This window comes from Lissotriton helveticus, chromosome 4_1 (assembly GCF_964261635.1).
Source record: "Lissotriton helveticus chromosome 4_1, aLisHel1.1, whole genome shotgun sequence".
Taxonomy (NCBI): Eukaryota; Metazoa; Chordata; class Amphibia; order Caudata; family Salamandridae; genus Lissotriton; species Lissotriton helveticus.
Genome location: NC_136063.1, coordinates 490955263 through 490969601, shown reverse-complemented (window position 1 = coordinate 490969601; position 14339 = coordinate 490955263). Strand labels below are relative to the sequence as shown.

General features: G+C 46.7%; 1 protein-coding gene across 1 annotated transcript in view; it reads right to left on the bottom strand.

Moving 5' to 3' along the window:
• Nucleotides 1-10701, bottom strand: part of PSKH2 (protein serine kinase H2) — a 128277-nt gene extending 117576 nt beyond the window's left edge. Inside the window, exon 1 of the mRNA XM_078685600.1 lies at nucleotides 10371-10701. Coding sequence (XP_078541726.1) covers nucleotides 10371-10669 — 299 coding nt within the window. The 5' untranslated portion in view covers nucleotides 10670-10701. The remainder of the gene's footprint in view (nucleotides 1-10370) is intronic.
• Between the last annotated feature and the right edge of the window lie 3638 nt (nucleotides 10702-14339).

The following is a 14339-nucleotide window of genomic DNA, read 5'->3' as shown; positions in this document are numbered from 1 at the left end:
CTAAAGTTTGTATATACAATATTTACATATATAAAGGTATAGATCCTTGGTCAGGCACTCAATGCTTTACATTTATTTCTAAACAGGGAGAATTTAGCGAAGGAAGAGTGCCTATATGTAAATGAACAATTAAATGCCTATGTGTAAATGAACTGTTATGTACAAGTGATTCTATATACAATATATACATTTATAGAGGAGTAAATCTTTAATCAGACACTGAATATAAGAAATTACATGCTGACAGGGAAAACTTGATGGATATTTGCAGTATCCTTTGGAAATTCATAAGCTATAAGCAAATTTCTTCATATATGACCAAGTGATTCATGGCATGGAGAAACTGAGAATAGGGAACAATGGGGGCAACCCAGGGGTCGTACCAAAAGCGGAAAGCAATCTGATGTAAGAGTATATCTGAAATCGAGTGTTATTGAGAATTGCCCAGTTGGTTTTGCTAACCTACAGGATAGTCGGGGAGAAAGGGTCGGTAATAATATATACCCTTCGTTTACCAAAAGATATACGCAGTTGACTTAATTACCTTTTATAAATGTGAGCTGTCCCATATGGAGTGAGAGTATGCAGAAATTGGAGAGTCCGGACCACGTGTTCCCAGATTCAATCATCCATTGTGCACTTTTTGGTGTATAGAGTTTCTGATGTTTCCTTTTCTCAATCAATATGGAACAGACAGGGTTGTACCTCCAGGGACAGAAGGGAGAATAAAAACGGAATCAGATTCAGTAAAATGCTAAATGAAAGAAAAATTAGGAGATTCCTGCACTTTAACTGGTCTGGTCAGGGCATTAACTTGACTTACTATATATTTATGTATTGGTTCTGGACTAGGTTAGGTGGGATTCCTGAATATAGGCAAAGGAAACTCTCACAGATTCATATGTTTAAACATCTTCTACATGTTCTGAAAAACATAAAGGATATGTATAAGTATATGGCATAAGAGCTTTTTCTTACATCCCAGCCGCAGGCTTTATTTACTTATGCCATATACTTATACATATCCTTTATTGACCAGACCCGTTAAAGTGCAGGAATCTCCTAATTTTTCTTTCATTTCGCATTTTACTGAATCTGATTCCGTTTTTATTAGGGCGAGCTGACGTTAGCATTCATGCGAAGCATGAATGCTGTCAGCTCGCCAACTAATGCTATCCGTATTTGGGAGAGTGGACACCAAAGTGTCACGAGCTTTCCCAGTGTCGGATTTCACCTCGGGAGCGCGCCTGATTGCTGCGCATGCGCGGTAAAAAGCCCTGGCTCTCACAGACACAGGCAGCCCCCACCCCTCTGCATGCACGCACACACACACACAGGCGCACACACACACACACACACACATACACACTGCCGCCCCCCAACCCCACCCCCCCCTGCACCCCCTGCATACACACAGACACGCAAGCACGGAGCCCCACTCACCCGGACTTCTACTCGTCCCGCTCCGGGCTGCTCACTCCGACGTAAACGGGCACAGGGACACAGGCACTCCGCTCCTTGGCTTCCCGGGCGGACGCCGGCTGCACTCAGGGCTCTCCTCTCTATGCACCGGAGCCATGCGCCAGCCACTGCAGCCTGCCTCCTAGGAAGCTCCGGTCGCGTGTCCGGCCCCGCCCCCGTCCCAACAAAGGTTGCCTGGCTTCCTGTTGAAGCCGGGCTGCGGCGGTGAGTTTGCTTGTTCTTTTCTGTGCTCACATTCGCTTCCAGGCATGTCCAGGGACAAGGCGAAATACCTTGGTCGTTTGAAAAAGAAAAAATTATCTTGTACAAACATGTCCCTTGAGCAGCAAGTCAAGGCAAGCACAGTAGCTAAGAGAACGAGAGAAACGAAAGACGCGAAAATGCCGGGCATTTGTGTGGCACAAATTGTTTTACTGCTGGCAGATTTCCCACAGAAATCATGGTTACAGTTACAGTTCTAGCCGTCGGTGCGTTCCTTTCTCCCCTCTGTGCAGAGGGTACCGCATGGCTGCCTGTTTATTTACTCATCCTCGTACCTTCTACCTGCCGGCCGTGGAGGAGGTGAACATCAGGCTGCGCGAGCTCTACCCGGACAGCGAGGAGCTCTTTGATATCGTGCTAATGATGAACAATCACGCCCAGGTCGGGGTGAGACTCATAAACTCCATCAATCACTACGGTAAGTAAAATAAATAGTCTTTTGTGGCTACTCTTAGCTGCCACGGCGATGCGATATATTGCACTTTGCCCCCGTTGGCGCGGCCGTTTTTTTCTCTTTGGATAAACCTTCCTACGGCGGGAATGTTTATTTGCCTGTGTCAGCGCGAGAGCCCACATTTCTTCAGCTTTCAGCAAACTTTTGAAGCCAAGTTCACCCCAGAGCGCGTGGGCTTAACTTGTCAGGGGGGCCTCGCATTCTAATCAAGGCTCCTGAAGGTGTTATTCCCCCCTCCCCCGGCCGCACACAGCAGGATTATGTACAGTGTGCCAGGCCTGTGAGGAGAGATCAAACACCTCGCTTGCCACTCTGACGGGCACGGGGTTGCAGGATTGACTGCACAAACATTTACAGTAGGGAGGGGAAGCTGTCTGGGGTTACCTGAAGGAGGGCCTGGTGGATTCCAGGGTGATGTGCAGACCTGAAGGGGGGGTTGGGGGAGCTGCTGGGTAGTCTTGTATCTGCACACAGAAGACTTCACTCACCCTATGGCTATGTTTAATACACGCTCCTTACCTCGCTGTTTTACTTGCAGCCCACACAAGTGCCTTGTGAAATACCATGTGGAAAGACGCCTAGTTTTTACAATATTTGTAGGAGGTTTTTCATTTTTCGCAAATGGATAACTTTCAATCAAATATAACGTGTCGTCTGTCTCACTGACGATACAATAACAACCCACTGACACCCATTATACCCAAGTAAACATAAAATAATAATTCCTCTTTCACCCTAGAACATTTGTCACAGGGCCCTTTCTTTCACGACTGCGAGGTCTTGTGACATCTAAGAGAGACGCAACGACACATTAAAGCCAGCATTTCCACACGTTCCCCCAACTGCTTCATATGCAAAAGTACTTCCCTGGAATTTCTTATATCTTTACGCTTCTTGAAGCCCCCCGCCTTATGTCAGGAAGGAAAGATGAAAGTAGTCAGAGACTACAGCGAGGTCTCTTCTTGGTACCATAGACTGACCCTCCGCCTTTAGTGACTTTAGACCTTTTGGTTAATTAAGGGTTACTCTTATTATCAGATGCAGGAAATCACACATTTAAACAGTCGAAGTGTTGGTACATGAGTTATGTAAAGGGGGGTTGCAATCGGTTGCATGTTTTGCAAGCTAAACTGAGAATATGACAAGAGCTTGAGCAATGAACAACGCCCTCTAGCTGTATGCTGTGAATGAAAAATTGAACTACAAAAAAGTGTGTTTGTATGTGTGAGTGTGTGTGTGTGTGTGTGTGTGTGTGAGAGAGTGAGAGTGAGAGAGAGAGAGAGAGAGAGAGAGAGAGAGAGAGAGAGAGAGAGAGAGGGAGAGTGTGTGTGTTACCAAGTCTTGCGGACTGAACAACACTAAAGAAAATGTCATATATGCTAATTAACTTGCTATTGTTGTTGTCACCTAGTAATCACCATATATATCCCGGGGGTGGATGGGGGGGAAGTATGTAGGGGGGGGGATTATGTAGGGGGCGGGGCAGCCGCTCACATTTCCACACCTCAGTTTAAGTGGCCATCTCACCTACTCGAAAAGAGGCTTTCTGGCGCTGCAAGCAACCAATTTTTGAGATTAGCTGCATCTGTAGTTACACAAAAGATGTTAATATTTCACTTCTGTTCTTGTCTTTTCTACTCTCCACACCTCACCCTTTTTTCTCTCTCACCTTCCTCTCTCCCAACTTCACCCTCCTTTCTCTCCACTACAACTTGCTGCCCCACCCACGTCACCCTTCCACCGACTCAATTACAATAACTTTTATTCAAGTATTAATTATTTAAAAAATTAAAAGCCATTGTTATTTGTAATATCAATACATCTAAGTCACAAAAATACAACACATATTGCATTACAAATGCTATAGGTGTCACATTTGCAAAAGTTATAACTATTGGCATTGTCATACACAATGCCAATAACTCAAACTTTAATGCTGCGAGACCTATTGCATTGTAAATGCTTGTTCTCCCTTCTGTCCCTGGAGGTACAACCCTGTCTGTTCCATATTGATTGAGAAAAGGAAACATCAGAAACTCTATACACCAAAAAGTGCACAATGGATGATTGAATCTGGGAACACGTGGTCCAGACTCTCCAATTTCTGCATACTCTCACTCCATATGGGACAGCTCACATTTATAAAAGGTAATTAAGTCAACTGCGTATATCTTTTGGTAAACGAAGGGTATATATTATTACCGACCCTTTCTCCCCGACTATCCTGTAGGTTAGCAAAACCAACTGGGCAATTCTCAATAACACTCGATTTCAGATATACTCTTACATCAGATTGCTTTCCGCTTTTGGTACGACCCCTGGGTTGCCCCCATTGTTCCCTATTCTCAGTTTCTCCATGCCATGAATCACTTGGTCATATATGAAGAAATTTGCTTATAGCTTATGAATTTCCAAAGGATACTGCAAATATCCATCAAGTTTTCCCTGTCAGCATGTAATTTCTTATATTCAGTGTCTGATTAAAGATTTACTCCTCTATAAATGTATATATTGTATATAGAATCACTTGTACATAACAGTTCATTTACACATAGGCATTTAATTGTTCATTTACATATAGGCACTCTTCCTTCGCTAAATTCTCCCTGTTTAGAAATAAATGTAAAGCATTGAGTGCCTGACCAAGGATCTATACCTTTATATATGTAAATATTGTATATACAAACTTTAGTGTACATAGTTGTTTATGTCAAACATAGAGGTCTTTTGCCATCATGGCTTCTGAGGGTTGATGCCGTTTGTTCGTACAAGCTCCTATGCCCATGTTTTAACATGTGTTTTAAAAATGTTTTGTAAACTCTGTATGTTGTTGAAATGTTGGCCAATTTACGTAGCTAGTAGAGTAATCATCTGTTTGTATGTTTTTACCGACATCCCCGTTTGCACTGGTATGCTAGTTTGGGTCCGTGTGCCACATTCCTGAACAAGATTCAACAAACAATGCCAGAGAAAAAGGGACCCCGAGGCACAGATATAGGCAGGGACTCTCGGGACAAACAGAAAAGAAGCACCACCCTCGCGTAACCACGTCTTCAAGATTCAGAGTGCAGATTCAGAGTGCAGTTTGATAGTGCAGTTTGATAGTGCAGTTTGAGAGTGCAGTTTGAGAGTGCAGTTTGAGAGTGCAGATTGAGCAGTTTGAGAGTGCAGTTTGAGAGTGCAGTTTGAGAGTGCAGATTGAGCAGTTTGAGAGTGCAGTTTGAGAGTGCAGTTTGAGAGTGCAGTTTGAGTGCAGATTGAGAGTGCAGTTTGAGAGTGCAGTTTGAGAGTGCAGAGTGCAGATTGAGAGTGCAGAGTGCAGATTGAGAGTGCAGAGTGCAGATTGAGAGTGCAGAGTGCAGATTGAGAGTGCAGTTTGAGAGTGCAGTTTGAGAGTGCAGATTGAGCAGTTTGAGAGTGCAGTTTCAGAGTGCAGTTTGAGAGTGCAGATTGAGAGTGCAGTTTGAGAATGCAGATTGAGAGTGCAGTTTGAGAGTGCAGTTTGAGAGTGCAGAGTGCAGATTGAGAGTGCAGAGTGCAGATTGAGAGTGCAGATTGAGAGTGCAGAGTGCAGTTTGAGAGTGCAGATTGAGAGTGCAGAGTGCAGATTGAGAGTGCAGAGTGCAGATTGAGAGTGCAGAGTGCAGTTTGAGAGTGCAGAGTGCAGATTGAGAGTGCAGAGTGCAGATTGAGAGTGCAGAGTGCAGATTGAGAGTGCAGAGTGCAGAGTGCAGATTGAGAGTGCAGAGTGCAGAGTGCAGATTGAGAGTGCAGAGTGCAGATTGAGAGTGCAGATTGCAGATTGAGAGTGCAGATTGAGAGTGTAGAGTGCAGTTTGAGAGTGCAGATTGAGAGTGCAGAGTGCAGATTGAGAGTGCAGAGTGCAGATTGAGAGTGCAGAGTGCAGATTGAGAGTGCAGATTGAGAGTGCTGTTTCAGAGTGCAGTTTCAGAGTGCAGATTGAGAGTGCAGATTGAGAGTGCAGATTGAGAGTGCAGTTTCAGAGTGCAGTTTCAGAGTGCTGTTTGAGAGTGCAGTTTGAGAGTGCAGTTTGAGAGTGCAGTTTGAGAGTGCAGATTGAGAGTGCAGATTGAGAGTGCAGATTGAGAGTGCAGTTTGAGAGTGCAGATTGAGAGTGCAGAGTGCAGATTGAGAGTGCAGAGTGCAGATTGAGAGTGCAGAGTGCAGTTTGAGAGTGCAGATTGCAGATTGAGAGTGCAGATTGCAGATTGAGAGTGCAGATTGAGAGTGCAGATGCAGAGTACAGATTCAGAGTGCAGATTCAGAGTGCAGATTGAGAGTGCAGAGTGCAGATTGAGAGTGCCGGATGCAGATTGAGAGTGCAGATTGGGAGTGCAGAGTGCAGATTGAGAGTGCAGATTGAGAGTGCAGAGTGCAGATACAGAGTGCAGATTCAGAGTGCAGATTCAGAATGCAGATTCAGAGTGCAGATTCAGAGTGCAGTTTCAGAGTGCAGATTCAGAGTGCAGATTCAGAGTGCAGATTCAGAGTGCAGATTCAGAGTGCAGATTCAGAGTGCAGATTGAGAGTGCAGATTGAGAGTGCAGATTCAGAGTGCAGATTCAGAGTGCAGAATCAGAGTGCAGTTTCAGAGTGCAGTTTCAGAGTGCAGTTTCAGAGTGCAGATTCAGAGTGCAGATTGAGAGTGCATATTGAGAGTGCAGATCCAGAGTGCAGATTGAGAGTGCAGATTCAGAGTGCAGAATCAGAGTGCAGAATCAGAGTGCAGTTTCAGAGTGCAGTTTCAGAGTGCAGATTGAGAGTGCAGATTGAGAGTGCAGTTTGAGAGTGCAGTTTGAGAGTGCAGAGTGCAGATTGAGAGTGCAGAGTGCAGATTGAGAGTGCAGAGTGCAGATTGAGAGTGCAGAGTGCAGATTGAGAGTGCAGTTTGAGAGTGCAGTTTGAGAGTGCAGATTGAGCAGTTTGAGAGTGCAGTTTCAGAGTGCAGTTTGAGAGTGCAGATTGAGAGTGCAGTTTGAGAATGCAGATTGAGAGTGCAGTTTGAGAGTGCAGTTTGAGAGTGCAGAGTGCAGATTGAGAGTGCAGAGTGCAGATTGAGAGTGCAGATTGAGAGTGCAGAGTGCAGTTTGAGAGTGCAGATTGAGAGTGCAGAGTGCAGATTGAGAGTGCAGAGTGCAGATTGAGAGTGCAGAGTGCAGTTTGAGAGTGCAGAGTGCAGATTGAGAGTGCAGAGTGCAGATTGAGAGTGCAGAGTGCAGATTGAGAGTGCAGAGTGCAGAGTGCAGATTGAGAGTGCAGAGTGCAGAGTGCAGATTGAGAGTGCAGAGTGCAGATTGAGAGTGCAGATTGCAGATTGAGAGTGCAGATTGAGAGTGTAGAGTGCAGTTTGAGAGTGCAGATTGAGAGTGCAGAGTGCAGATTGAGAGTGCAGAGTGCAGATTGAGAGTGCAGAGTGCAGATTGAGAGTGCAGATTGAGAGTGCTGTTTCAGAGTGCAGTTTCAGAGTGCAGATTGAGAGTGCAGATTGAGAGTGCAGATTGAGAGTGCAGTTTCAGAGTGCAGTTTCAGAGTGCTGTTTGAGAGTGCAGTTTGAGAGTGCAGTTTGAGAGTGCAGTTTGAGAGTGCAGATTGAGAGTGCAGATTGAGAGTGCAGATTGAGAGTGCAGTTTGAGAGTGCAGATTGAGAGTGCAGAGTGCAGATTGAGAGTGCAGAGTGCAGATTGAGAGTGCAGAGTGCAGTTTGAGAGTGCAGATTGCAGATTGAGAGTGCAGATTGCAGATTGAGAGTGCAGATTGAGAGTGCAGATGCAGAGTACAGATTCAGAGTGCAGATTCAGAGTGCAGATTGAGAGTGCAGAGTGCAGATTGAGAGTGCCGGATGCAGATTGAGAGTGCAGATTGGGAGTGCAGAGTGCAGATTGAGAGTGCAGATTGAGAGTGCAGAGTGCAGATACAGAGTGCAGATTCAGAGTGCAGATTCAGAATGCAGATTCAGAGTGCAGATTCAGAGTGCAGTTTCAGAGTGCAGATTCAGAGTGCAGATTCAGAGTGCAGATTCAGAGTGCAGATTCAGAGTGCAGATTCAGAGTGCAGATTGAGAGTGCAGATTGAGAGTGCAGATTCAGAGTGCAGATTCAGAGTGCAGAATCAGAGTGCAGTTTCAGAGTGCAGTTTCAGAGTGCAGTTTCAGAGTGCAGATTCAGAGTGCAGATTGAGAGTGCATATTGAGAGTGCAGATCCAGAGTGCAGATTGAGAGTGCAGATTCAGAGTGCAGAATCAGAGTGCAGAATCAGAGTGCAGTTTCAGAGTGCAGTTTCAGAGTGCAGATTGAGAGTGCAGATTGAGAGTGCAGATTGAGAGTGCAGTTTGAGAGTGCAGATTGAGAGTGCAGATTGAGAGTGCAGTTTGAGAGTGCAGTTTGAGAGTGCAGAAAACTACACAGAAAACAACACACACAACAACACACCCCCAGCCGTCAATGAATGCTTTCAACAGGCACAAACACCAACAACCATCAATGTACGCTTTCACCAAAAACAAACACGACCATGCATCAGTGCCGCTAAACACCCACGCACACAACAAACAATGTCAGTGCAACTTTCACTAAACACACACACACAACAACAGCTGACAGTGCACCAGCCACGCTTTCAATTGGCACAATCATCAACAGCTGTCAGTGCACTCCAAAAAACATGGCTAAAACACATTACCATTTACAATGCCATTATATGAAACTCAAACAAACCCGAGCCCTAATGCATTCCTAATGCTTGTTCCTCTTGTAATGTACCGATTGCTACCTCATGTATTTTGGTTGCTCACTATTGTCACTTTTGATTCATGTAACTTAACGTTTGCTTTTGTAATTTGTCCACTTGTAATTTTTCTCCTCATGTATTATTGCTGTTCCTAGTGTGAAGCGCTCTGACACCTTCGGGTAAAGTCCGCGCTATATAAAATCACATAAATAAATAAATTAAATAAAAAAATTCCAAACATCACCTGGTCCCCACAGCAAGACCCATTCTTCCTCGCCCACTATGCCCTGAATGTGAAGGGCTGTGGGCGAGGTGTTAAGACTAACACCGTTTCTGGGCTGCATGGGCCCCAGGGGGGCCGAGGTGAAAATGGCTCAAAGGCCTGAGAAACACCTGGCCCCCAGGGAGGCCTATTCTTGCAAACAATCACCCCTCCCCAGCCCAGCCTCAGCGTGATTGCTTGGCAGGGCAGGGGTGAAGGAGGCCACAGCTGACAATCGCTGTTCGACCACACAGCGAGGCTGCTTTCATTTTCTCTGTCTGTCTCCGTGCACTCTGTGGGCCGTTTTTTTTCTCCCCTTTCCTAGTCCACTCTCTGTGGACTGGGACAGGGGAGAAAAAAACGGCCCACAGAGGGCACTAAAGCACCGGCCCTTCGGCCCATGCCCGAATGCCCGCCTTGCCAATCCGCCCCTGCTTACTTTGCACTCTGGAGCTTGTAGTCCTGATCTAATGGACCTAACGAGACTGCAGGTCCCAGGGTGCAGAGAAAAGACCTAGACTAGCAGACCTACTTATGTCTGGACCTGGAAAACACAAGAGATCTTATTGACGTCGCCTGTATGGTCCTGGGTGGTAGTGAGCATTAATCAATTTAGGCTCCATACAATATCAAGCATTCATCAAACAAAGCTTTAGGCCACCCTCTGCCCCATCACGACCCTCCGACTAGAAAAAATATACTTGCATCGGTAAGTGAAAGGAACTCCCCCCCCCCCCTGCGCAATTTGCAGGTGCGTGCATGCGTCTAGAAAATGACAGCTGCTGCAGCATAGCACCTTTTTTTGTTTCCTCAGTAGCCGTGCAACACAGCATCGCTAAAATCCATTGGCAAGCTTTGGCAAAGCCTATAGTTTCCAAAAGCATACCCTAATGGCTTTGCACGTTTGCTTTTTGAATTGATTGTTCATCTACACAGTTTGTTTAGTGTAGCTTGGACTCGTGAGCTTTAAGCACCATTTTCTCCATGCGTTATGTACCACTGGGTACAATTTTGGACACCACTGTCTGTCTCATCATTGACTGGCTCCCTGCACTCTATATACAGTACTGCGGTGTAGAATCAGCGCCTCATATATTCTACAGGCTTCGTCAGTATGTTACTTGCGCTCTTGCCTCTGTCACGCCCCCGCCCTACGTTCTGTACCTGGCTATGACCCGGGGGTCGAACTTAGCTCGGTATCGGGCCACTTTGATCCTGTGCACGTGCTCTGGAACCGAGATGGGCGCGCTCTGCTTCGGTGGCTCGCAGTCTCCTCCGAGGCCCCAGAAATCCCCGCGGAGGAAGCCCAGCGGTCCCTGCGGCTTCTTCAGCGGCGGCTCGTCCTCCCAGCCGCAGATGCGGGGCGCCCGGCTGCACCACACCATGGTCTTCACCAGGCCCGCGCAGGACTTGGCCGCTTTGGGAGGGGGCTCGGGCAGCACCTTTCCCGCTCCGCAGCCCATGGCCCCGGGGCTGAAGGAGGGCGCGGGGTGCGCGGTGCTGGCTCCTGCTCCGGGCACAGGACAAGAGGCGCGCTCCACCGAGCAGTGTCCAGAGCAGCCTCGCAGCCCCTCCCTCCCCTAGGGGGCCTCCACTCCCACAGGTTCTTCGTCTCCCACGCTCAACAGCCCCCTCTACTCCGCTGAGAGGCTCTTCGTGGTTCACTCTTTTCTCAGGGAGGAGGCTTCTGACGATGTTGAACTCATCTCTGTAAACCTCGCGCTTCACAAATCAGCCTCTTAAAACTAAATTATTTTGAGGTGGGTTGAATCTTCCGGAATGGTGTCATGTTCCAGTGAGGTTAATTTACATGGACTTGCCGAAATGCCCCGTGCTACTTAACATAGCTGTTTCTTCTTGAGCAACAGAAACGGAAGGTGGACACCCTACTGCGGGATCTTTCCAGGCACCTTTATGACCAGCGCGCCATTGTGACCTACGATCTCTTACGTGGTTAATACTCTCCTATCAAGAGGCCCCCTAGGCTTCATCTGCACGCTCATCTGTAGGGGCGTAGCTATCAAAAGGGCAGCAGGTGGAGAGGCACCAGGGCCCAGGGATTTGAGGGGCCCAATTCACCCAAATCAGTGTCTGTGTTTTTTAACCATAAAACCAGGGGGTGAAGGGGCAATATCCTTGTTTGCATAGGATCTGTATTGCCCTTTGCATATGCCACTGTGAGCATCATACCGCTTGTCTTGACATAGCCAGATACCTCTGGGTGTTCCAGTCAGCGGCCGCTAGAGTCGGATTGGTAAGGCAGGCAATGGCCGAGGGGCAGGTATACGAGTTCCAGCTGTGGGCTGCTTTTTTGGGCAGCCTGGGGGGCCGATTTGGGCTGTGTTTGGTGTGTTCAGATGCCGCCAGCGAACCAGTGGGTGCCCGAGTGGCCTTTCTGAAGGCAGATGGGCGTCCATAACCCCCCTTTTATCAACAAGCAGAGATGTCGCTCCCTTTCTCTCGCTGGTCCAGCCAATTAATGTATGCATATTGAGCGGGGGCAGGGGGCCTGAGCAGAAGTGGCCTCACTCGTTTTCTGGTGTGTTTTTTTAATCTAAGTAAAGTTAAGAAAACATGCCTCTGTCAGAGAGCCCCCCCCCCCCCATCTTTTTTTAAAACTTGGCCGAAGCAGTGTTTTAGCGGAAAGGCAATATGCAAATGTGGGCCACTTTATTTTAGCGTGCCCGGGCTGATTTTAAATCCCAACCCAACCCTGGCGACTGTACCCGTTGCAGTCCTTGGCCAAGAGGTTGAAGGGCCTGCTGGACCTCAGTGTCCACGCGGTCACTTTCTTAAATGTAATGTATCCAAAGCACGTGGTTCCAAGGGGCAGCAACTCAGCTTTAACCCAAACACTTACCAGTTTGACTTTCATTCTGCAAGTTTCAACTCATAAACTTATATTGATAGTGTTGTGTGGAATCGTGCAGGGAAACAATGACACCGACGTTACCAATTTGTGAAGAAGAACTTGACGAATTCCTATCACGCCGCTCAAGTTCTTTAATGCATTTCTGAGACTCTTCTATGACTTTATCCATGTCAATGGCATCTTTTAGCGAAGGGTCTTTAGCCGCCCATAGTCTCTCCTGAATCTTTCTATGGCGACATTGGACAATGAGCTGGTCACGAATAAGTTTGTCATTCATTACTCCAAAACGACACTTTATAGATAACTCACGCAACCTAGAAACAAACTCATCAATGGTTTCATGTTCGGCTTGTGGTTGTGTGTAATATCTATATCTAGCCATAACTAGATTGACTTCCTTAGCAAATCTGGTCTCGAGCCTAGTAAGTGCCTCTTTAAAAACATCATCCATGGGTTGTCCGTTTGGACCCATGGTTACAGGTAAGTACTTGAAAATACGTTGGCCTTCATTTCCCAATGTGCTAAGTAATAATGCTTTTTTCCTCTCAGGGTGGAAATGTATCCCATCTAGTGCGACAATGTAATTTTCTAGCATCTCAACCCAATCTTCCCAATCAATAGCAGGAGTACCAGGAAGAGATAAAAACATAGGAGGAGTGACAACATTAGTATTCATCGTTTACAACTAACAATTAAATTAGATTGTGTGTAAAGAATATCAGAGTGTATGTACTCAATGAATAACTGCAAACAGAGTAAATGCGAGGTAAGTAATACTGAGATAACAACAAGCAAAATGAAATTTGCACAAACTGAGTAAAAGGTGTGCAAATCACCGTGAAGAAATGAAGTCAATAGTTGGAGAAACTACTTTCGCAGGAATCTGAACCGGAAAGTACTGAATGGCTGATGTGTAAACCACTAGTTCACCGAGGAACAAATCAAATGAGAAGACAAACCAGTCAAATGAAGAGGAAATCCTTAGAGGCGCTTAGCGCTGCAGCGATACAGTACCTTAATCAGGAAATCGTGTAAGAAACCAAGACCTGTAGGGCAAACGAGCTAAACTGGAATCTGTGTGACAGCTGATGGCTGGCAGGAAACAAAATGGAGGCACGCCGATGAGGTAATGCGTTACGCACGCAAGCCAACGTTTGGATGAAGCAAAATGGCTGCGTGTAACGCTGCGTTGCACCGTGAGCGTGCGTTCCAGTGAAGTCAGAGGTGACGTGACAGGCAGCCGTTGGTCACTCTCGGCCGAGGCAAACGGGAAAATCAGCGAAAACGCCGAAATATCCAAGAAAGTACCTCCAAGAGTCACCGAGATCCGGAAAACGGGCCAGCCCCACAGGCTCCGAAGAAGAGAAGAGGGATGTCAAGAATCACCAGGCTGTGCACGGAAAATCAACCGGAACTGCAGGAGAGTTCGCCTCAAGTATCGTCGCCAAAATTGTTGTGTGGAATCGTGCAGGGAAACGATGACACCGGTATAGAATAAGGTAAGTTTATTCTTTAAGCATCCAGAAACACAACCTGGCATCCGACCACCTCGACAGTCCAGTGCAACTGACACTGTTCAAGTGCCGTCAGCCTAACACTCTAAAGGAACATAGAATGCACACAGGCATCCACGAGAACATCACGAGCCACAGAGAAGACACACATCATAACAGATAGCTAGTAAAACTCGTTCCTATGGATGCAAACAGCAATCCTGGCCACATTTCCTGAATAAAAGCCTTGATTGTAGGGAAAGAGTACTTACACCCTTGCTAAATTAATTGCAACTGCATAACACCCCTGTAGAGGCTGACGTTAAGGTCCAGTCCAGAGAAGGACCACAAACCAGTGACAGCCATTTGCTTCTTTGCATTAGCAGTGGGTGAACCATCTGCGGCCCGTGCAGGTGAGGGCGGTGTGGCCTGGGAGGGGGCGCGGGGGGGGGGGGGGGTTCGACAAACGATGACAAGGGAAAATTAATTATTTATTTAATTTTCCCTCTGGGTTGTCTGTCGAATCCCCCCCAACGCTCTTACCTGCAAGGGCCACGGCTGGGGTGAACTTTGAAACTTGTGAGGCAGAATCCCTGACCTGAAACTGTAGAGGCGAGTACAACAATTGAGCTAGTTAATATGGCTGTAAATTGGCTTCAAAAGTATATAATGGAAAATAAAAAAAAAGGTATACATCTTAGAATCTGTGGCTTTTCCCCATAAAGCTACTTTTCAGATTTTAGAGACATTACAGGTTCAAGCAGCAGA